At 42.1% G+C, this 22,523-nt stretch overlaps 1 protein-coding gene across 3 annotated transcripts in view; it reads right to left on the reverse strand.

The window, feature by feature from the left end:
• Positions 1 to 285: 285 nt before the first annotated feature.
• Positions 286 to 22,523, reverse strand: part of STAT4 (signal transducer and activator of transcription 4) — a 3,571,511-nt gene continuing 3,549,273 nt past the window's right edge. For all 3 annotated transcript variants that reach the window (XM_044075198.1, XM_044075197.1, XM_044075196.1), the window contains one exon: positions 286 to 1,279. In XM_044075198.1, the coding sequence (XP_043931133.1) occupies positions 1,253 to 1,279 (27 nt within the window). In that variant the 3' untranslated portion in view covers positions 286 to 1,252. The remainder of the gene's footprint in view (positions 1,280 to 22,523) is intronic.

A 22,523-nucleotide genomic window follows, 5' to 3' on the forward strand; every position in this document is an offset into this window, starting at 1 on the left:
AGTATTTCCTGCTACAAAAGTTTTCCTCTCAGAAAAATCTACCAGATTACCAAGGTGCTGTCACCAGTGCTGGCTTGTGGCTTTACAAGTGCTGCTCAGATACACCATGGTTTCTGTTGCTAGCTGTAGGACTTGAACTGACAGGATCCTGTCCTTTACTGTTATCAGATGAAAGATCTTTGATGCACTAAGTGAAACACACTTAAAAAACTGAGATTAAGAACCCTATCTACTATATTATCAAAGAACACAATAATCATTTAGCTAACATAAAAGGGAACACTGTTGCATTTTACTATGTGATTTTATTTCACTTCAAAGAGATATCTATACATCTTAAGAATGCTTTTCCTTGCTACCAGAAGTTACCTTCACTCAATGTAGCTGGTAAACATAACTCACTCTCTTTTACCATTAATATTGTTTATTATTGTTGGTTTCTACTTTCTGTTCTCCATGCCCTTTTCCCTTTGCACCAGAATCTGAGCAACAACAGTTTTATCCAACACAAACTTCAGAACTTAAGCACATCAACATAAATCCTGTCACTATACCACAAATTACATTTTTGTTTACTGTGCAGGTTAAAATACTTCACTCCTTTGCCTTGAAGTTCAGTATATTTTACCAGTGGATGCAAGGCAAAGGAGTGAAGTATTTTAACCTGCACAGTAAACACAGAATGTGGACATGTAAGTTTTAACTGGCAGTTCTGTAAGTTATGTCTACACACAGTATCTGCCACTATCAAGAAATACTATTTTTCTGATTTACTTGAAGCAGTTCGTGGTAGTAGAACATGGTGCCACTTTCTGTACTGCAAAATGGACTACAGATAAATCATAATGACCAGCTACATGTACACACGCTTATATTATTTTTACTTTAGAATATTATATACGCTGTAGTAAGATACAACCATACAGGTGCACCATGAAATTACTGTGAGATAAAACATTTGTTACAGGGTTTTGTAACATATATGCTTCATAATTTTATTATTTCAGTCCATAAAAACAGTAACCATAACAACAAAGTCCTTACAATGGAAAACATGCAATGTGACATGATTGTTCAATATAAACATTTAAATAGCCAAAAAAATATAAACTGTTGGTCCAACTGATGGCCTGAGTGTGTCTTGAGACTTGAAAACAGAACATGCAGCTCTTTGGTTTAACCGATGGCCTGTGTCTTGAGTTTTGAAAAAAAAACAGCAGAACAAGCAGCTCTAATTATCTAGGTGAGCTCTCTAATCAGATGAGCACGGTGAGTCCATCTAGGGAAAAATAAATAAAATTACACTTATTTTCTTCACTTAGTAACTCGAAAATCTAACTTCTCTATTTGGAGAATACTATTATTTGTTTATGTAGTATGACAGACACAGTTACAGAATCAAAAGCCCTTTACTTTAATTTTACGTTAACATACATGACTAAGTATTAGCAATTAGATAACTGTAGAAGGTTGGGGAGGATCAGGCATGAGGCTGAAAGACATATCTGTTTACATTCTTGAGTGTGCAATAATATCACTACCACCCATACTAACTCTGTTTTATGCTTTATTCTGGTTACCTAGTGTGCCCTGTATTAATCTGGTCTCCTTTCACATTCCAGATACATGTTCAAGGGGAATGTATGATTCTTAAAAATTGTAAGTGTGCATGCCCTGTGCAAGTAAGAGCATGTCTTATGACAAACTAACTTCCTCTCCAGGTATAGCTCTTTGTCTTGCATCCACCGAGTGCCAGGTTAGTTCAATCTCCCCTCATACCTCTCAACTGTACAGATTTTTGCAGAATGTCCAGATTTTTGCCTCAAATGGTTGGCCTGTTTTCATAAAATTGTGGTTTTCTGGAAAATTAGTTGCAAATCATTAAAGACTGAAGTTAGAAAATAATGACAGAAGTTTGAGTTTCAGACTTCATACCCTTCAGAAAAAGCCATGCTAATACAAAACCTGTTATTCTATTAACTTTCTAAGTTTGTAAGAGCAATATTTAAAAATTGGCCCTATTTTTGGGCCTTTGTCCCACTTTTATAAATGCCTTTGTCCAGATTTCTTGCTCTGAGAGGTTGAGTGGTATGTCTCCCCTGCAACCCTGAACTGAATACAGCTGGTACATGTTAATGAACAAATGAAAGAAAATAAACTACAAGGCAAAACGAATAACTGCACTTAGTATCCTGTTATTAAAATAATATTAAATGTCAAAGCGGTACTCATCTAATCCTTAAATGGACTTAAATGAACACTTTGAAGAGTTTTAACATGTAAGTGTTCTCTTTAAGCTAGTCAAAATTCCAAGATGCTAAGCTTAATTGTCAAAACCGTGCATTATCAAAAAATTATGATTTAAAGATGCATGCTTTCAAGCACATCATGGGGCAGACACAAGGTCATCAGAGCAGAAGCCAAGGTAACTGAAAATGCAAAGAAGAGAAAGGCAAATGGATTACAGTTGTTTTGCCTCATGTGCAGGAAAGCAGAAGGCAATTTAGTAAAGAAGATTTTGGAGAAAGAGAAAGAAAGTAGGAGGATATGACATCCAGCCAAGAGATGGATAAGTTGTAGACAGAAGACTTGTGACAATCAGGCATGATTGTTGAAGAAGGTAGGAGAGTGGGTCAGAATCAAGATATGTGGCAACAGTTGACAACCCCACTCCATACAGAAATAGGAAAAAGGATGTTGATAATAATGATAATGTTGATTCATTCTGATATTTTTGTTATACTCAGACTCAACATGGTTTTAATACAGCAGTCAATGACAAATGCACAGCTGTATTTCAAAGAATGGTCAATCTGTGAACCTCTGCCATCCCTGTAGGCTTCACAGCTGTGCAGTGCTAATTATTAATCATCCAATAGTATGACACTGCCTATAGCTAGCTACTAAGATATGTAAAAAGTATCATATAGCACCAGTAGTCCAAGAAAAGGACTGCATAGTAAGTTAGTGAAGCTGAATTACAGGCAGTATTAGCTCTACACAAGTGAAGTAGGGAAGCTGTGCAGTCTTATTGCAAATGACTGGAGAATCCAAACTCACGGGAAAGGCAAGTCAGCATGCCAGAGACTATGAGCACTCACGCATAAAGCAAAGTGTCACACCGCTGCTAACAGGACAGGGGCAGGCAAAACAAGGAAGACCAGCACAGCAAAATACCAATCCAGTTTTTCATATAAATGGAGAGGAAATGGGGAGATAGGAAAGGGGAAAAAGCATGCAAAGGAAAACACAAATGGGCACACCTCTCAACCCCTTACAACAAGAAATCTGGACAAAGCCATAAATAATGGGGGGACAAAGGCCCAAAAATAGGGACAGTTTTAAATATTGCTCTTACAAACATTGAAAGTTAATAGAATAATAGGTTTTCCTTGAGCATGAATTTTTTGAAGGGTATGAAGTCTGAAACTCAGATGTCTGCCATTATTTTCTGTCTTCATCTTTAATGACTTGTCGATAATTTGCCAGAAAACCACACTTTTATGAACAAAAATGGACCAAAAATATGAGGCAAAAATCTGGACATTCTGGAAAAAATCTGTACAGTTGAGAGTTATGCACATGGGTAACCACAATGAATGACGTGGTGAGAAGGACATCTTTTGGTTGAGGAAGACTCCAGTTTTTTCCATAAGAAAATAAAGAGTATCTGGTGAGGAATGGTTGTGTAAAGGTTACAGAGAGAAAGGAAGGTTACGGGACAGACAAAAAAGTATAAAACACAGACAAAGGCAGAAGGTGGTCTTCTGAGATGAGAATGACTGGACAACAAACAAGGTATGGACAATGATAGGTAAGAGAGACTTTCTCCAAGTGCTGAAATTAGCTGTTAATATGGCTCATTTCACTTTTATGTATTGTCTGATATCTGCACAGCAAGCTCTAATGCATCTTACTGTTTAATAAAATGCTCGCTACAGTTTTCAGATTTGCTATTAAAAAACTATCTGAAAATAAATTAACAGACTTGCCCGAGAACTGTTACTCCAATATCACATTCTTAAGTATCGCAGAATAAAAGTCCATTACTGCCTAATTTAGACTAAATACTCCAATAATTCTCTTTTTACTGAAATGGGCCTACAAAATCTGCTTGATGGCCTTGTAATTTCGTATTGTTTATTACATCTGTTGGAGCTTATTACTGGGATCATACATGCTGCCTCCCTTTCCAACACTTACTTTACTGTTGGATCTATTTTGTGACTTATTTTTATAAAAACGAGCCTTCCATTTTAACTTATTTTCTTTTGCTACTTGGTACATCATGCACATCCATCCTGTTTTCTAGAATATGTACCAGTTCTTTTTGGCCCGCACTGCCTCTATGCCTTCTTTTCTTATGCTCCCCATTTTCCTTCTTCTCCTGATGTCTGTTTCATACAATCTACATGACAAACTATTAGACTTCATTCCACAACCTTTCCTACCCTTAACTCTTCTCACATGCCCAATAACTCTATACTAGGAGATGCAAGCCCACATCCAAGCTATATGTAATGTCCTTTACCTACTCCCTCCAACTATTCATCATAATCTAGAGTTTGATAGCCACTAGCTCCATCTGGATTATCATCTGTCTTTCCTAAGCTTCTGCTTCAATGACAGTCTCCAGCAAAACATAAAGCAACATAATTCATGCCCCTATATCCCTCACCCTTTCCATATAAGAGCTACACACAGTTTTATATCTCCCACTTCTACACCATTTTAATCTTCCAGGCATACATAACTTTACTCCACCTCTTACCTTAAATTCAACTGCACAAGTATAGCAATAGTTACAAAAGTTTCCTCTTGTTGTAGCAGCTTCTGTTTCACACCTCTCCTCCCACTAGTATTCACTAATAACCCTTATTTTTTGCAACCTACCATCATGCTTCATCCATTACTCCTAACCACACTCCTTCCAAGCATCTTCAACATTTAGGAATATAATATTTCCATCCCTTTCACACATCCACTACAAATCATGGACCTTGTTTTTCTTCTTAGCACCATCTCATCTAATGCCAAACAAAGGTACAAAGTTATTAATAGTTTCCCCACACTGCTGCCTATTAAAATCTACCTTCCTCTCTCTCTCTTGGCCATCACAATATTTACACATTCAACTTAAATGTGAAGATACTTAACCTAACTTGGTTTCGCCACATCTACCTCTATATCCACGCTGACCAACAAACTCATCTACAGATTCAAAGTATTAAGTATGAACATCTACATGGCCGGAATGTCAGTGATGTAATCTCTCTGCACATCCACCCTAGAAATGGAAGGGCCAACATCCTGAACTAAACCCTGAGCTAAGCTCAATAAATCACTGCTGTCCAAAGTGACTTGAAACAGAAGATATATGCCTAAGTTTAGGGGGGTAGGGGTTGACAGGAATTTCTGAAGAAGGAGAGCTACTTTTGTCAGAAAAAAAAATTCCCTTGGGATAAGCATAACATTCTGCCTAGTCACACTGGTAGTCTCTGCCCCTTCTCCCAAGACTGGCAAGAGTGGCTTGCTCTTGCCCGCCAACAGGACTCTAACAGCCACAGAAGACATATAAACCAAACCAGTGGTCTGAGTGCCCAAGATAAAAACTAGTAAACCTAAAGTAAGGCACACACAGAGCTCAGCAAAACGGACAACTGCTTTAATGAACAAGCACAAAAACAATCCACAGCAAGCTAAATCACAGCAGCACAGCACAGCAAAGGAAATTGCAAAGCATAAGCAACAGCACAATAACGCTGTAAAATTAATCCACATACGTTTTCGTCACAATAACTTCATCAGATACCTAACTTCTCTTACTTTGATGAATAAATAAACTAATCTAATTCAAATGAACCAATGAGTGAACAAATTCAATTACACATGCAAAATGCATTAAAACACATGAACCTTAAAGGTGAATGAATCTAAAAGTTAAAACCAATAGTATATATAATAAATAGATATAATAAATAGATATGTATATATATATTGTTATATAAAATGCTTCAAACATTAACCTTAGTTAAAATTGCTTTGTTAAATATAAGTATTACCAGCACAAACCTCAAATGCTTCTAAAAATGTTTTTTTCAAAAGCAGAAGCTAAATTGAATCCAAAATACAATGAAATAACACCATCTTGTGGAAATTAAATTAAATGCATGTTCATCTTGTTAAAAGATAAATACATATATTATTATTAAAATAAACCATAAAATGCTTGCATATATATTATATAAAATTATTTAAAAATATAAATATAAATATTATAATAATAACATACTATAATTTAGCTGATCTCAATTTCAGCACAGGTTTCAAGGAAAACATTTCATTTAAACCAGAGGCAGAACTTGCATCAAGAATAATTTGCCAATATAGCTCCCTATATTCCAACTGAGTCTCCCAAGGCCCTCCCTTGGGGTCTCGTGGGGCTACTTCTATGACAAAAAACTGAAATTTAGCTTTGCCACAATTGTTTTGATGTTTAAACAGAGCATTATTATCTTTTCTTTTCCTTATCTCATATAAATGCTCGTAAATTCTCTGCCTCAATTTCCTCTCGGTCTTGCCAACGTAAAAAGAGTCACAGATTTCACATGTAGCAATATAAAATCACTCCTGTGGTATTACAGTTGGTAAAACCTTGAGTAGTAATATACTTGTTCCTCTTTTTCAAAAGAATAGAATCACCTTCCTTGATGTTAATGCAATATGGGCAACGCCCGCATTTTCGTGTCCCTTTTTTGTTATTGTTATTAGTGGAATATTATATATGCTGTAGTAAGTAAGTTTGTCCCTTCCAATAAATTCTTGATGTTACATCCCTTCCTATTTACACATTTAAATGGATTTTCAGAGATATGATTTAAATCAGACAAACTGGTAAATTTTTTCCATTCTTTACTAAGAATACTTCTCACCAGATTACTCTCCCTGTCAAAAGTGGTAAACATGGCAGAATGAAAACCTTTTTCTAAAGTTGTGGCAATAGCAGTGTTTGCCTCAATATTTTGTACTTCCAATGTAGGTAGGGGTACACCCAAAATTGGAGTAAATCTTCCTGTTCTTCCTTCCTTAACCTCTACAATAACTGACGTTAGGAGATCTATTGGGTACCCCCTTGCTCCAAACATACTCTTAATAAATTCACATTCAGTATTAAAATCCTGATCGTCTGACGTCATCCTACTGGCTCTCACCAACTGACCTTTAACTATTGCTCTTTTTTGAAAATGTGGGTGAGAGCTTGTATAATGCAAGTAAGCATTAGAAAACGTATCTTTTCTAAAAATTTTTGATTTAAAACCTTCCCCCAACCTCTGTATATTTACATCTAAAAAACACAATTCAACTTCATCTACTTTATAGGTGAATTTTAAAAAAATAGTTGTATTTGAAATATAATCAAAAAATTCCATTAATTTTTCCAGGGTATTGTTCCAAAAAAGACAAACATCATCCAGGAAGCACCCATAGTAGTTCCAGTATTTTGTTTAAAATTAGAATTGTGAACAAAATGTTCTTCCCAATACAATAAAATGATGTTGGCATATGTAGGTGCACAATGGGCACCCATAGCTACGCCTTTAGATTGTCTAAAATATTCCCCTTGGAAGAATATAAAATTATTGTTTAAAATCAATTCCATTAAAACAAGGCATGTACAAAATATCTTAAAATAAATATTATTCTTGCTTCCCAAAACCAAACTAAACCTATCTTGTGAGGAATACACGTAAAAAGGTCCAAAACATCCAAAGTGATAAAACTAGAGGTGTCAACCTGATTAGAATTATTAATATGCCTTAAAAAAATCCCAAGAATCCTTTAACACATTAGGATGTTCCATCACCATGTTCTTGAGAGGTACTACATATTTTGCCAGTGGAGCAGTAATAGAACCCTCCACAGATACAATAAGTCTGAGAAGAGGGTCATCAGGATTTTTGTGGACCTTAGGTATACCAAAAATACAAGGCACTTTGGGTTGTTCAACATGTAAATAATTATATGTTTCCAGATCAATAAGCCCCTCTAAAACTAAATCATTCAAACAGAGGGAAAGTTTTTTATAAGCAATATGAATTTCATTCATAGACACTCTCTCATAGGTATATTGGTCATTTAACAAATCAAACATTTTTGCCTCATAATTAATATGATCCATAAAAAACACCCAACCCCCTTATCAGGCTTGTTTTTGTGCTTGTTCATTAAAGCAGTTGTCCGTTTTGCTGAGCTCCGTGTGTGCCTTACTTTAGGTTTAGCCACAGAAGACATGTCTAACCCACAGGGGGCCCATGGAGACTGTACGGATTACACCAGGTGGAGTCAAGGAAACAGATAAATGGTCTGAAAAACCAGAAATAGCCACAACATCATCCAGCTGCAGCTGAGGTAATTTAGCAGCTTTATGTGGCGGCAAAGCCTGTTTAGTAATTTCTTCTTTTTGTGGCTGGAAGAAGGAAGAACTGAGGAACTGGTAGGTTGTTCCATGGTTAAGCCGAAAAAGATGACTGATTCCCAGGGAAGCCTCGCAGCAGTAAATGTTAAAATAGGTAAGTAGTAAAAAAGTCACTTTTCCCAAAAAAAATACAGTAAAACGTATTTTAAACACTTTTCCCATCCCTGAAAGAAAAATAAAACAACTTTTACCACAAAAAAATAGTTTTTAACTTAGTTTGAACAACTTTTTTTTCCCACAAAAATAAAAACTAACAATCCTGTTTTAAAAAGCGACAGAAGAAACACTTTCCCTAGCTTAAAACAAGAAGTTATGTACTCACCATAACGTTCGATGTATGTAGTCCATCTCGCCTTACATTCTTACCCCTGGGTTCGGAGCCGAACCTCGGCTCCGACTCGGCCATACTCTAGCTCAAAGTCTTCAACTGGCTCGTGGATAAGAGGTATCCCATCATGCAACAGGCCCATTCCCCAGATCTTGTTTGCTGCAAGCACGCACGCGCGCACACACACACACACACACACACACACACACACACACACACTGAGAAGAACAACAACCCCAACAGAAAGGACTACTGACACCTAGAGACTATACCTCCAGGTCCTCAAGGAGGGGGTAGGAGGGGGGATTAGTAAGAATGTAAGGCAAGATGGACTACATACATCAAACGTTATGGTGAGCACATAACTTCTTGATGTTATGTAGTCCAATCTCACCTTCATTCTCACCCTGGGACAGCGTCCTAGCACCTTGACCTTGGGTGGCTCAGTGAAAAATACTCTTGAGCACTGTGGAACCAAAGGAAGATCTGCCTCTAGAGACCAGATCTAATTGAGGCGAAGCCCATGTTGCTGCAGCACAAATATCATCCATAGAAATCCTAGCCTGAAATGCAGTTGAGGTAGCCACAGATCGTGTAGAATGAACCTTCACTTTAAAGGGTAATTCTTTGCTATTGGAAGTATACATAAATGAGATGTAATTGGAAATCCAGTGAGACAAGGTTACTTTAGAAACAGGAACCCCAAGTCTAGTGTCTGAAAACGAGACAAACAGTTGATCCGATTTCCTGAAATCTTTTGTCCTATGTAAACAGAAACACAATTGTCTATGAACGTCTAGCTGATGAAACTTAAATTCTGCCTTGTTAGAAAATTCCGGAAAAAACACATATTGACAACAAAAGCAACCTTTGGAATAAAGGAAGGGTTGGTTCTTACGGAGACCCTGTCTTTGTGAAACACCAAATAAGGTGGCTTAATCGATAAAGCTTGGAGCTCAGAGACCCGCCTAGTTGAAGTTATGGGTACCTAGAATATTGTCTTCCATGACAAGAATTTAAGGTCACACGTAGTTGCAGGCTCAAAGGGAGTCGAGGTGAGATTCTGTAATACAAAATTGAGGTCCCATGGCATTACTGGATCAAAGACTGGAGGTCGGAGTAACATTGTCCCTTTCAGAAAGGCCCTACAAAGCCTATGAGCCATAAGGTTGGGCTCAATAGCAACGTGAAAGGCAGAAATCGCTGCCAGTTCCACTTTAATGGTTGCTGCAGCTGACCCCTGACTGAACAGTTGAGAAAGAAATTCTAATATTGCCAAAATAGGCACTGTATAAGGATCAATATGTCTTTCATGGGCCCACATGGAGAATCTCTTCCACTTACTGGAATAAATCTTCCTGGTAGAAGGCTTGTGGGAAGAAGACAGAATGTGGACCACTTCCGGGGAAAAATCATGAAGCCTGACTAGGGACAGAACTGGAGCAGCCAAGCTGTCAACTTGAGGGTCTGGATGAAGGGATGGAACTGTCCTGACATACGAGTCAGCAGATCTGGATCTGGGTCCATAATCCAGGGATCGTCCATTAGATAGGGTTGAAGGAAGGGAAACCAAATCTGACGAGGCCAGTGTGGGGCAATCAGGATCATTTTGCTTCCCAAATACTGTGCTTTCTGAATGACCTTTGATATCAGAGGAAATGGTGGAAAGGCATAGAGAACACCGGAGGGCCAATCGTGAACCAGAGCGTCCCTGGGTGTCTCCGCCTCCGGGGGATAAGGGTGAAGTAGCTGCTGCATTTGGCATTGAGGGGGCTGGCAAATAGATTGAAGGCTGACCCCATCTGCGGAATATCTTCTCCGCAACATATTTGTTCAGGGACCACTCATGAGGCATTAGGATAGCTCTGCTCAGCCTGCGGACAATCACGTTGGACTTCCCCGGTATATGCGTTGCAACTAGAAAGCATTGGGAAGACACCGCCCACTGCCAAACTTGAAGTGCCTCTCTGCAAAGGGTTATGATTTGGTTCCTCCCTGCTTGTTCGGATACCATACCACTGACATGTTGCTTGAGTGGATTGCAATTGTCCCTAGAGGGAGAAAGCTCTGAAGTGCTTGCAACGCTAATAGCACTGCTCTCATCTCCAAGAAATTGATATGCAAATGGGTCTCGTGATCCTGCCACTTGCCTTAGACTGTCCTGCTGAGATAATGCCCCCCTACCCGATCTGGGAGGCATCCGTGGTCGCTGTGGCAACTGGAGAAGATGGGACAAAAGGCTTGCCCACGTTGAGACGGTTGGCCTGAAGCCACCAGTGTAGATCCTGCTTCCATGTGTCTGTAATTAGAATAGAATGGGAGAGTGGAAGATGCTGTAGTGACCACTGGGCGAAAAGCAGCCAATGAAGAACCCTCGTGTAGTCTGGCAAGGGGAACTAGCATGATCTTGGCAGCCATGGTCCCTAATAACTTGAGGACCACTTTTGCCTTGACTTTCCTGAGTGGTAGTAAGGCCACCTGCTGTTGTAGAGCCTGAATTCTCTCTTCTGGTAAGAAGGCCCTCATGAGCACCGTATCTAGTTCGGCGCTGATAAAAGTGACACGCTGCGAGGGCAACAAGGCAGATTTTTCCCAATTTAGAGTAATTCCTAACCTTTGGCACAGTGTAATGGTGCCATCCCTGGTCTGTAAGAGTAGATAGCTGGTGGTGGCAGAAAGGAGCCAGTCATCCAGGTACGGAAACACTTGGAATCCCTGTTGTCTCAAGTGAGCCGTTACCACTGCCATGCATTTGGTGAACACCCTCGTGGCTGTGGTGAGACCAAAGGGCAGAGAGTGAAAGTGAAAATGACCGACTCACAGCCAGAAGTGTAGATGACTTCTCGATGCCCTGTCCAACTTGATATGGTAGTAAGCATCTTTGAGGTTGATGGAGCACATCCACACATCTTTCCCTAACAGAGGGAGTATTGACGGTAAGGTGACCATGCGGAACTTGGACTTTTGTACATGCAGGTTCAATCGGCTGAGATCCAAGATGGGTCTCAGGTCCCCTGTTCTTTTTGGCACCAAAAAGAATCTGGTGTAAGTCCCTAATCCTACTTGGTGTGCAAGTCAGGCTGGATGGCTCTCTCTGAAAGCAACTTTTTTATTTCTAAAGTTGCAGAATCCCTGTGACTGGCTGGAACATCTGGAATTCTCTTGGTTGGCGGGGGAGGAGAAGAGAAGGGAATATGATAACCTCTGGAAATTATCTTTAATACCTGCTCATCTTGGGTGACGTCTTGCCAGGCTTCTGGGAATAAAGAAATGTGACCCCCGACCGGCTCCAGAGATGCACAGTCAGGCCTCCCTTCAGGAGCGCTGGTAGGGAGAACCATGAAAGGAATCACGGTCCCCTGGTTACGCGGGCCTCCTCTGCCTCTAGGGCGGCATCTACCTGAATTTCCACCCCCTCCCCTGTCTCTGGAGGGGGAATCACTTTGTGCATCCTGAAAAAACCTCTGCGACTTACTGAACCACATTTTCCCACCCTTCTGGCCCTTGGGGTAAGGTCTAGAAGGCATGGAAAATGGACTCCCATGGCAGACAGGGTTTTTCCTTCCTACTCGCACCTAGTGAAAGTGTCCTTCACCTTGGTTTCCAATAACGATGAACCATCAAATGGGGCATTGGTGAACGTAGACTTGAAGACCTCCGCGAAATTACACAGGCGCATCCAGGAGTGTCTCTTAAGAGCGACTCTGGAACCCGCTGCCCTGCTCACTCCATCGGCTGCATATGAGATCAGCCTCATGGAGGACTTTGTAAGGGAATTTAGGGTAGACATTTGTACAATGACCTTCTGTGTCACAGCATGAGAAACGTTACCCTGTAGAGAATCTCCTAGCTCTTTTAGGAGATCTCTCTGGAGCCCTGTAAAATGCATCAAGTAGTTCAGCGACTACAGAGTACAGGCCACTTAGGTAAACACACTCTTCCCATACCTGTCCATGACCCAGGACTCCTTGTTAGGCAGATGGACGGTAGACAAAGTTTCAGCAAGTTCCTTCTTGGTGGCTGCTGCCACCACCATGGCATCTACTGGAATGCCTTTTGTCAGGTATTCCTTGTCTGTGGGAGTGGAGAAAAACTTATTGGGTCTCCTAGGGACTGGTTCCACAGTGTCAGGATTTTCCCACACCTTTCGACAGATGAGCTCTAGTAGCTCATCGAAAGGGGGAGAGACCCAAGAGGCAGAAGGTTGAGACCCGAAAGCCTTCAGGAACACAGACTCCTCATCAGAAGGGGATTTGGAGGGCCAGCCACCTCTCTGCTTCAAGATCTTAAGGATATCTGAAAAAGAGATATCTTCAGAAGACAACTTGGGGGACCCCTCTGACTCCTCAAGGTCGGTGTCCGACGTGAGAGACCCATCCAGGGAATCGACGTGTTTCCCCTTACACAATCTCTTTCTGAGAGGCTCCTCAGGCAAAAACTCTGGGGAGATGTCAGAAGGTTGGGTACCACTCATGGAGGTATCCTGAGGCCTTGGGTCTCCGTTGTCCAGGGACAGAGGGTGATCTGAAACTGACACCGGTGCCGGAGGGGGCAGCGTGTCGGTGCCGTAGGAGGCAGCTGACGACCTGGCCAGCACGCTCCTCATAACCTCAAAGGCTGATCCCTCCGGCTCCGAAGGTCGACTAACCACAGAGGATACAGTAGTAGCCCTCAGTGCCGAGGAGATGAGGTCCGAAGCAGATGTCGGGTCCAAGCTCACCTGAGCCGAAGCACCTAGAGGAAGGCTCGGAACCAATGAAGATCGATCCGTGCCCTCCCCCTTGGGTCCGACCAGGGGACTGTGGACCCTCGACCCCATGGACAGAACCGACGGGGTCCGAGCAGAAATCGGAACTGAGAGGCCAGAGATGAAGCTACTGGAAGCAGCCTAATGGCAGCCGATGGAACCGACAACTCTGGCTCTGAGGGCCGAGAAAGGCTCGGAGGAGGAACAACAAATGATGAAGTGGCCATGGTCTCCAGAGCCGACTGGGTCGGAGCCAAAATCAATTTGGCCAGCACCGATGACTGAAGCAGTTTCTTCACCACTCTATTAATGTCCTCATCAGAAAGGGACCTCGAGGACCTGGAGGATATAGTTGGAGATCTGGATCTCCCTACAGAGGGAGACCGACATGAAGGAGAACCCGTCGAACAACTGGAGACCGGCTCTGAACCAAAATATCCGTGACCAGTTCTGAAAGGCTGGAAGCTGATACAGACTTAGTCAATACACTACCTTCTGTCGGCACCGAAGCCAATGGAGCCGAAGAAGGAGAAGCTGTTCTAGCAACTTTCTCTGGCAGCTCCAAAGAAGTAGACAGAGCTGGAGAGCACTTCTTAGCAGTCTTTTTGTCCTTTTTAGCTGGAGAGGATATGGCATTGGAAGACTTAGCCAAGCCTTTCTCAAAGGAGTGTTTAAGTTGTCCTTTCAGAATGAGCTTGTTCTTCCTCTCCTGTAGCACGTTGGGACTGAAGGAATGACAAAACAAGCAGGACTCTTGGAGGTGAATAGCCCCCATGCAGTACACGCACACCAGAGTGCCCATCAGTTAAAGACATTTTGTTGTTGCATTCAACACACTTTTTAAACCCCAAAGGCCTGTGTTCCTTATAACCCTTAGACATGCTGGATAAAGGAGTACACATACAGGGAAAAACTGCAAAATAAAACGTACACAGAAAAGACTTAACTAAACCCCGTGCGGGAAACTAGAGCCTCTAACTAAAAATGGCCTAGTAACTGACGGGAACAAAACTACAGGGAGGACTAGGTCCTCTAATTTTAACGGGCCTAGCCCGGGGGAAACAAAGACAGGATAACACCACTACCAGAGACGACAGAACACTAAATAAGCTAACAAGTAAACAGAAAGAACAAAATAAAAAGACCACATGGAAACAATGGGGAGGACTAGGTCCTCTAACTGAAATGGGCCTAGCCCGTGGGAAGAAAGGGAGTGAGCAGGATACCAAAAACGGCCAACAAAACAGCCACACAACTAGCAAGAGAGACACACGCACAGTAGCTATGAAAATAGCTTTTTATGATCAACAAATAGCCAAAAATTTAGAAAAAAGTATACTTAGCCACGGCCAAAAGCAAGACCATGTCTGAGCGTAACGAGCGGCAAACAAGATCTGGGGAATGAGCCTGTTGCATGATGGGATACCTCTTAGCCACGAGCCAATTGAAGACTTTGAGCTAGAGGAACCCAGGGTAAGAATGAAGGCAAGATTGGACTACATAACATTTAATATTTTCACAAAAAAAAATTCAGTTTCTGTCATATAAAAATAGATGTGGAAGGTTTTTTTTTTCTATGAAGGGAACTTACCTGCCTAACCAACCAAGAGAAAATGCTGCAAAAACAAAACTCAACCAAGGGCAGGCAGCTAAGCAGGCAAGGAGAACACGAACACCGCCAACACACAATAAGAACAGTATTCCTCCAGGAATAAGCACGTATAAGCAATAAAAGTTTTATTTAACGTACATCCACTTAAGCAACGTTTTCGTTGTTAAAACAACTTCATCAGAATAAAAACCACACCGCACCACATTCATTTTATATACAGCTGCTCAAATTAATAAATGAGTAATGTAATCAAGATTTAAAGCAGTACGTACTTAATAAATAGTTCATATGCATGTGGGCCAAACCATATTAACAAAAAGTAGTATTAAAAATGTTTTAAAAAACAACAATAACATCATCATCAAATTTATATATATTGTAACAAAACCACATACCCTTAACAATATTCTGTATAGGTTTTACTAAAAAGTTTGCATAGATGCTGAAACCCAAATGTAAAGTATAAATATTTGACTGAACTAGTATATAAAATATTTAGATCATAAACAAAGATCTAAATCAATAAATACATACAACTTCCACAGTGCAAAATAGATATCCATGACCTTACAATTTATCTGCCTTTAATTTTAAATATGGGACTATGGATATAGAGTCATTCAACCTGGGGTATTTGTTTGATTCCAATAAGATCTGCCAACAGGTTTCTTTGTGGGACAACAGTGCAGACCAATTACCCCCCCTACTGCACTGTGCAACAGATTCCAAAACAAAGAACTTAAAGGAAGCCCCTTTGCAAATCAAGGTATGTCTAAAAAGTGCATTGGTGTTGAGTTTTCTCTGTATATCATAGGCGTGTTCGTATATACACCTCCTTAGTTGCCTCTCCGTCTTGCCGACATAAAATGCCTGGCAAGAACGGCAAGCAGCCAAATACACCAATCCCCTAGAGTTGCAGTTATATAGACCATCTGCCCACAATCTTCTATTTCTGCTTTCCAAATATAAACTGTCCTGGTCTGTTATATATTTGCATTGTGCACAACGCCCACAACGAAACGTCCCCTTTCTTTGCATGTTTTTACCCCTCATCTTAGTACTCTGTTCTAGAGACCTTTTAACATTAAATCCTTTCCTATATACTACTTTGCATGTTAAATCTTTAAAGTAGGCCAAATCCGTAAATTCCTTGAAGTCACTAAATTCCCTCTCAATAATATGCCTAATCTCTCCTGCATGCTGACTATATTGTGTGATAAACATCTGTTCAGGGCTCGATTTAACTTTGGGCCCATAGGGTAGAACATCCTCAGAAGCTGTCTTGGGCTTCCCCAATATGGGGGCAAAACGACTAGATCTGAGATTTCTAACTTCCTCAATTACAGAATTGATCAAGACTGCAGGATACCCCCTTTCCAAAAAGAAGGATTTTAATTTCTCCCCTTCCATGACAAAGTCATTTTCTTCTGATGTCATACGGGACACCCTTACATACTGCCCCTTCACAATGGATCTTTTTTGGAATTTGGGATGTGAACTGGTGTAATGTAGGTACCCATTAGAAAATAAAGGTTTCCTGTAAACACAGGACCTAAAACGATCATTCATTTTACTAAGGGAAACATCCAAGTAATTCAACTGTTTGGTAGAAACATTGTAAGTAAAACGTAAAAATTCCGTGGTATTGTGAAGGTAACCCACAAAATCATCTATGCGATCCCGTGGTCCAACCCAGAAAATGCAGATGTCGTCCAGGAACCTTGAATAGTGTGTCCAATATTTAGAAAATTCACTATTCATAACAAATTTTTGTTCCCAGACGGACAGAATCATATCTGCATAAATGGGGGCACAATTGGCCCCCATAGCTACCCCAGAAACCTGCTGAAAATATTCTCCTGAAAAATAGATGTAGTTGTACTTCAATACCAGTTCTAATAGATGCAACACCAAATGGACATCATTATTGGTCACTCCATTACACCCCCATAAGGCTTCCTCTATCCATTCTAGCCCTAAACTGTGGGGTATCACAGAGAATAAATCAACCACATCTATGGTGACAAAAAGTATATCAGGTCTAAATAAATCTGGCGTAACACTTCGGAGAAATTCCCACGAATCCTTAAGAAGATATTCTTGCCTACCCCACAGTTGTTTCAACTTCCAATCCAGGAATTTAGATAAATTGTGGGTTTTGGACCCCTGTGCTGCTACAATAGGACGCATTGGGGGGTCCTCCATCAGTTTATGCACCTTGGGTACCCCAAAAATGACGGGTACCTTAGGGTGAGGATTTTCCAGGAAGTTGTAGATGTCTACTTCAATGATTTCCTGGTCCAAAAGATCCTTTAGGGCTAAATCAATATTCTTGTAGGAAATATTGACCTCATTCAAGGAAGCTATAGAATATTTAGTAGTGTCCATCAGAAGGTTATGCATTTTGGTCTCATACATGAGCTGGTCCATGATCACTGTACCACCCCTTTGTCAGGTTCCATAACACAAACCCCTGAATTGCCCCCCAATTCCTCCAGGAGGTTGGTCTCAGCTGTATTCAGATTAGAGGGATATCTATTCTTTCCAACCTTCGTCCGTATGTGTTGTTCAATCCTATTCTCTAGGTTTTTTAACTGGGGGTGTAAAGGGGGGTTGTATGAACTCGATTTTTTTAGATTAACTGCATGTGGTTGGGAAATGTTACCAAAAATATATTGCAAAGAACTTACCTGCCTAGTAATGCAAATGATTAGCCAACCATCAATCTTCAAAAGCCCACAAGACAAGCACTCTTCAGTGGTTTGAAAGTTCTGAAAGGCTTGGCATCCAAACTTGTTTCTGACTAATGTTTTGAGTGCGTAGAATGTGCTCTGAAGCTTTGGAAGCTGTCCAGCTGTTATATCCTTAGCAAAGTATAAGCGATATAAAAAGAAGTTATGTACTCACCATAACGTTCCATCTGAGTAGTTATACTTAATTTTTCTGCAAACTGTGGGCATTCGGATCCGAGCCGGCAACTTTTTTTCTAGCATCTGCTATAAGCTCCGAGCTCCTCCCCCTACCCATAACATACCATCTCCTATCTTCCCTCAGATTGAGTTTGCTGCAACCATACACTTTAGCAACTCAAACTAAACAAACCTAACATGTTTATTCACATGAAAAGGTCAGGGGAACGGAGGGTGGGAAGGGTGCAGAAAAATGAAGTATAACTACTCAGATGGAATGTTATGATGAGTACATAACTTCTTTATCTGAAGTAGTTAACTTCATTTTATCTGCAACCTGTGGGACAGATTTCCCGTCTACTCAAAAATCCTGGGAGGCCCTCATGGAAGGATATTCCTGAGCACCACAGAGCCAAAGGATGCTCTCCCTCTGGAAATCAAATCTAACTTGTAATGGGAGATGAAAGTATGTGAATTTGCCCAAGTTGCTGCTGCACAAATGTCATCCAAAGGAACCTTAGACCAAAAAGCAGCAGAAGTCGCCATGGACCTGGTAGAGAGAGCTTTAACCAGACCAGGAGGAGATAAACCTTTGGCTTTGTAAATATGTAAAATGCAAAGAGTGATCCATCTGGCCAAACAAACTTTGGAAATGGCCTTTCCCAAACGAGGTTTAGAAAAAGAGACGAATAATTGATCGGAATTACGGAAGGGTTGTGTTCTATAAGACAGAAACAACGTTGTCTATGAACATCTAACAAATGAAGTTTATATTCACACTTGTTCTGAAAATTTGGAAAGAAAACAGGTAAATTAATTGTTTTGTTTATGCTTGATTGAGATGAGATTGGTAGAAAAGAAGGATTTGTACGGAGAGAGATCCTGTCCTTATGGAAGACCAAATAAGGAGGCACTGCAGACAAAGCCTGAAGCTCAGAAACCCTCCTAGCCAATGTAATAGCCACTAGGAAGGCTGTCTTCCAAGATAAAAACTTTAAATCCACTGATGCTGCAGGTTCAAAAGGAGGAGTTGCTAATGACTGGAGAACCAAAGTGAGGTCCCAAGGAGGAACAGAATCTTTGATAGGAGGACGCAAAAGAAAAGTGCCTTTTAGAAAGGCTTTACACAGACTAGAATAGGCCAAGGTGATCTTATTTTCATCAACATGAAAGTTAGAAATGGCTGCCAGCTGTACTTTCACCATGGAGGAACTAGCTCCTTGCTGAAAAATACTAGTCAAGAAATCCACCACCGCTGGAACAGGGGCTGTAAAAGGATCCAGGTTTCCTGAGAGGCCCACATAGAGAAACGTCTCCATTTACTGCGATAAACTTTCCTAATGGAATCTTTAAGAGAAGCCAATAGTATAGATTTAATAGGGGATGAAAGACCGGGAGTCCTGGCAATCAAGGGAACTGGAGCAGCCAAGCTGTCAGCTTGAGACTGTCCTGATTGGGAGGGTAGGCACCCGAAGAATGAGAGATTAGATCCAAGCAGGGATCCAGAATCCATGGAGGAGCTAGAAGATGAGAAAAAGGAAGGGGAACCAAACTTGACGAGACTGGAATGGGGCAATGAGGATCACTTTGTTCCCCGGTTGGCAAGCTTTCTGAAGAAACTTCAGAATGAGTGGTAATGGCGGGTAAGCATACAGTAACACAGGGGCTACAGCATCTCTGGGGGCATCCCCTGGTGAGGGAATCAGAGCGAAGAACTCGCTGCACTTCACGTTGGAAGGAGATGCGAAGAGATCGCAGTAAGGCTTTTTCCATGCAAGTAATATCTCTTCCACTACTGACTGTTTCAGAGACCACTCGTATGGCGTCAGAATAGCCCAACTCAACCGGTCCGCTAAAATGATGGAGCGTCCTGGGATGTGTGTTGCGATCAGAAAGCGACCGGTGGAAATCGCCCACTCCCACACTCTCATGGCCTTGTGACACAGAGGGTAAGATCTGGTTCCCCCCTGCTTGTTGATGTACCAGACAACCGACATGTTGTCTGACTGAATTGCAATCGTACCCAGAGGAAGGACAGTGTGGAAGGCTTTCAATGCTAAAAGCACTGCCCTCATCTCCAGAACATTTATGTGCAACCTGTTCTCTATCTGGCACCATGTGCCTTGGACCGTCCTTCCCGAACAATGTCCCCCCACCCGAGTTGGGAGGCATCCATGATAACTGTGGCTTGGGCTGGAAATGACACAAAAGGGCATCCCGCAGCAACTTCCGGTGAATGGAGCCACCAAAGGAGAGACATCCTGCAGGTGTGACTGATCCTTATTGGAAAATCCATGGGAAGGTCTAGCTAAGACCACCGAACAGCTAGAGTCCATTGAAGAACCCGCATGTGAAGGCATGCACAGGGGAGGATAGAGATTGTGGCAGCCATAAAGCCCAGAGCTCAGAGAACATCGCTCACCTTTGGAAATCTGAGGTCCATGATTAGAGCAATGTGGTACCTGAGGTTTAAGATCCTGTCTGGCGTTAAGAAGACTTTTAGTTGCAAAGTGTCTAGCCGTGCCCAGATAAAATCTAAGACTTGTACAGGCTGCAAAAGGGATTTGTGAATACTGACTGTAATCCCCAGCCGATCTGCCAAGAGAAGAATGTAGTCTCGGGCCAGACAAAGAAGAGGCTTGATGGATGCAGCAAAGAGCCAGTCATCCAGGTAAGGAAATACCTGAATTCCCTGAAGCCTCAGGTGAGCTACTACTACTGCCATTACCTTGGTAAACACCCTGTGGGCTGTGGTGAGACCAAAGGGTAGAACTCTGAACTGGACGTGACTGGCTCCCAGCTGGAAGCAAAGAAACCCCCTGGAGCTTCTGTGGATCTTGATATGGTAGTAAGCATCCTGGTGGTCTAATGAGTACATCCAGTCGCACTTTCGGAGATAAGGTAGAATGGACTGTAGGGTGACCATCCGGAACATTTGTTTGGCAACAGACAGGTTCAAGGTTGACAGGTCTAGAATGGGCCTGAGGTCCCCTGTCTTTTTTGGCACTAAAAAGAACCTGGAGTAAACACCTAATCCGGACTGGTCATGGGGGACAGGTTAGATGGCTCGTTTGTGAAGCAGCTTTGAAACCTCTAGAGCTGGGGCCTCACTGTGAGCGGGTGGGACATCTGGGAGGCATCTTGTAGCACTTGGAGGGGCAACAAAAGGGATAGTGTAGCCTCTGGATATTATTTGTAGCACCAAGCGATCTGCAGTTATGGACTCCCATGCCACTGGGTGCAAGGACAATCTCCCCTGACTGCCTCCAGAGTAGGACAGTCGGGCAACCCCTCAGGGCTGCTGCATGGGCCTGTCAGAAAAATATTCCCTAGACCTGAAATTCCTGGGAACTCCTCTACCTCTATGTCGGTGTCAATCCTGTCCCCCTCTGCCTCTGGGGGATGAGTTGTCCTGAAACTCCCAGGAAAACTGTGATTTCCGGAATCACATCTTCTTTTGCCCTCTTTGGCTCCTGGAAAAGGACCGCTGAGGGTTAGAGAAGCGGATCCCGATGGCAGACAAAGTCTTCCCGTCTTTTTCGCTCTGGACAAGAGTGTCATTTACTGTCTTCCCGAAAAGGGAAGAACCATCATAGGGAGCATTCCTAAATGATGCCTTGAAAGGGTCCGCAAACTGACACAACCTGAGCCAGGTGTGTCGCCTCATGGCTATGCCCGTGCCAGCCACCCTAGCTGCTCCTTCCATGGCGTGGGAAAGGAGGCGCATGGATGTGTTTCATACAGATTTCAGTATCGACATCTGCATACAAAACAGTTGTTTGTCCTGCTGCGATAAAGACTCTGGGGGAGACTCAGCGAATTCCGAGACAAGGTCTCGCTGCAGCCATATAACAAGTGCCAAATAGTTCAGCGCATGGATGGAAAAGGACGCTGATGAATAAACGCACTTCCCAAGCCTATCCATCGACCTGGACTCCTTGTCCAGAGAGTGGACTGAGGAACTCTCTTGCGCCAGATGCTTCTTGGTGGCTCCTGTGACCACCATAGCATCAATGGGATCTCCTTTAGACCAAGGTTGTCTGTCCATGGGAGGAGAAAGAATCTTGTCAGGGCATTTGGGGATCGGCTCTACAGTGTCAGGCTCCTTCCATGCCCATATGGTGATAAGATCCACCAAGGGGTCCGCTGGCAGGGACACCCAGGAAGTAGATGGGCCCATGCCAAAAGTCTCCAGGAACACAGACTCATCTGTAGAAGGTTTTGGGGCTGACCAACCTCCCCTCTGGCAGAGGAACTCCATGATGTCTCCGAAGGAGACATCCTTGGGAGGTGACCTGAGGGAACCTCCTCCTTCATCTAAATCCGTGTCCGTAGTGAGGGACTCAGGGGAGTCCAAGTGCCTCCTTTTGCACTTGCGCTTACAGGGGTCTTCTTCAGTGGGACTCTCTGAAGAGGACTCATGAGCCGCGGGGGGTTCCTCAAGGGGAATA

Source organism: Protopterus annectens, chromosome 6.part0 (genome assembly GCF_019279795.1).
Source record: "Protopterus annectens isolate FY-2018-M chromosome 6.part0, PAN1.0, whole genome shotgun sequence".
Lineage (NCBI taxonomy): Eukaryota > Metazoa > Chordata > Ceratodontiformes > Protopteridae > Protopterus > Protopterus annectens.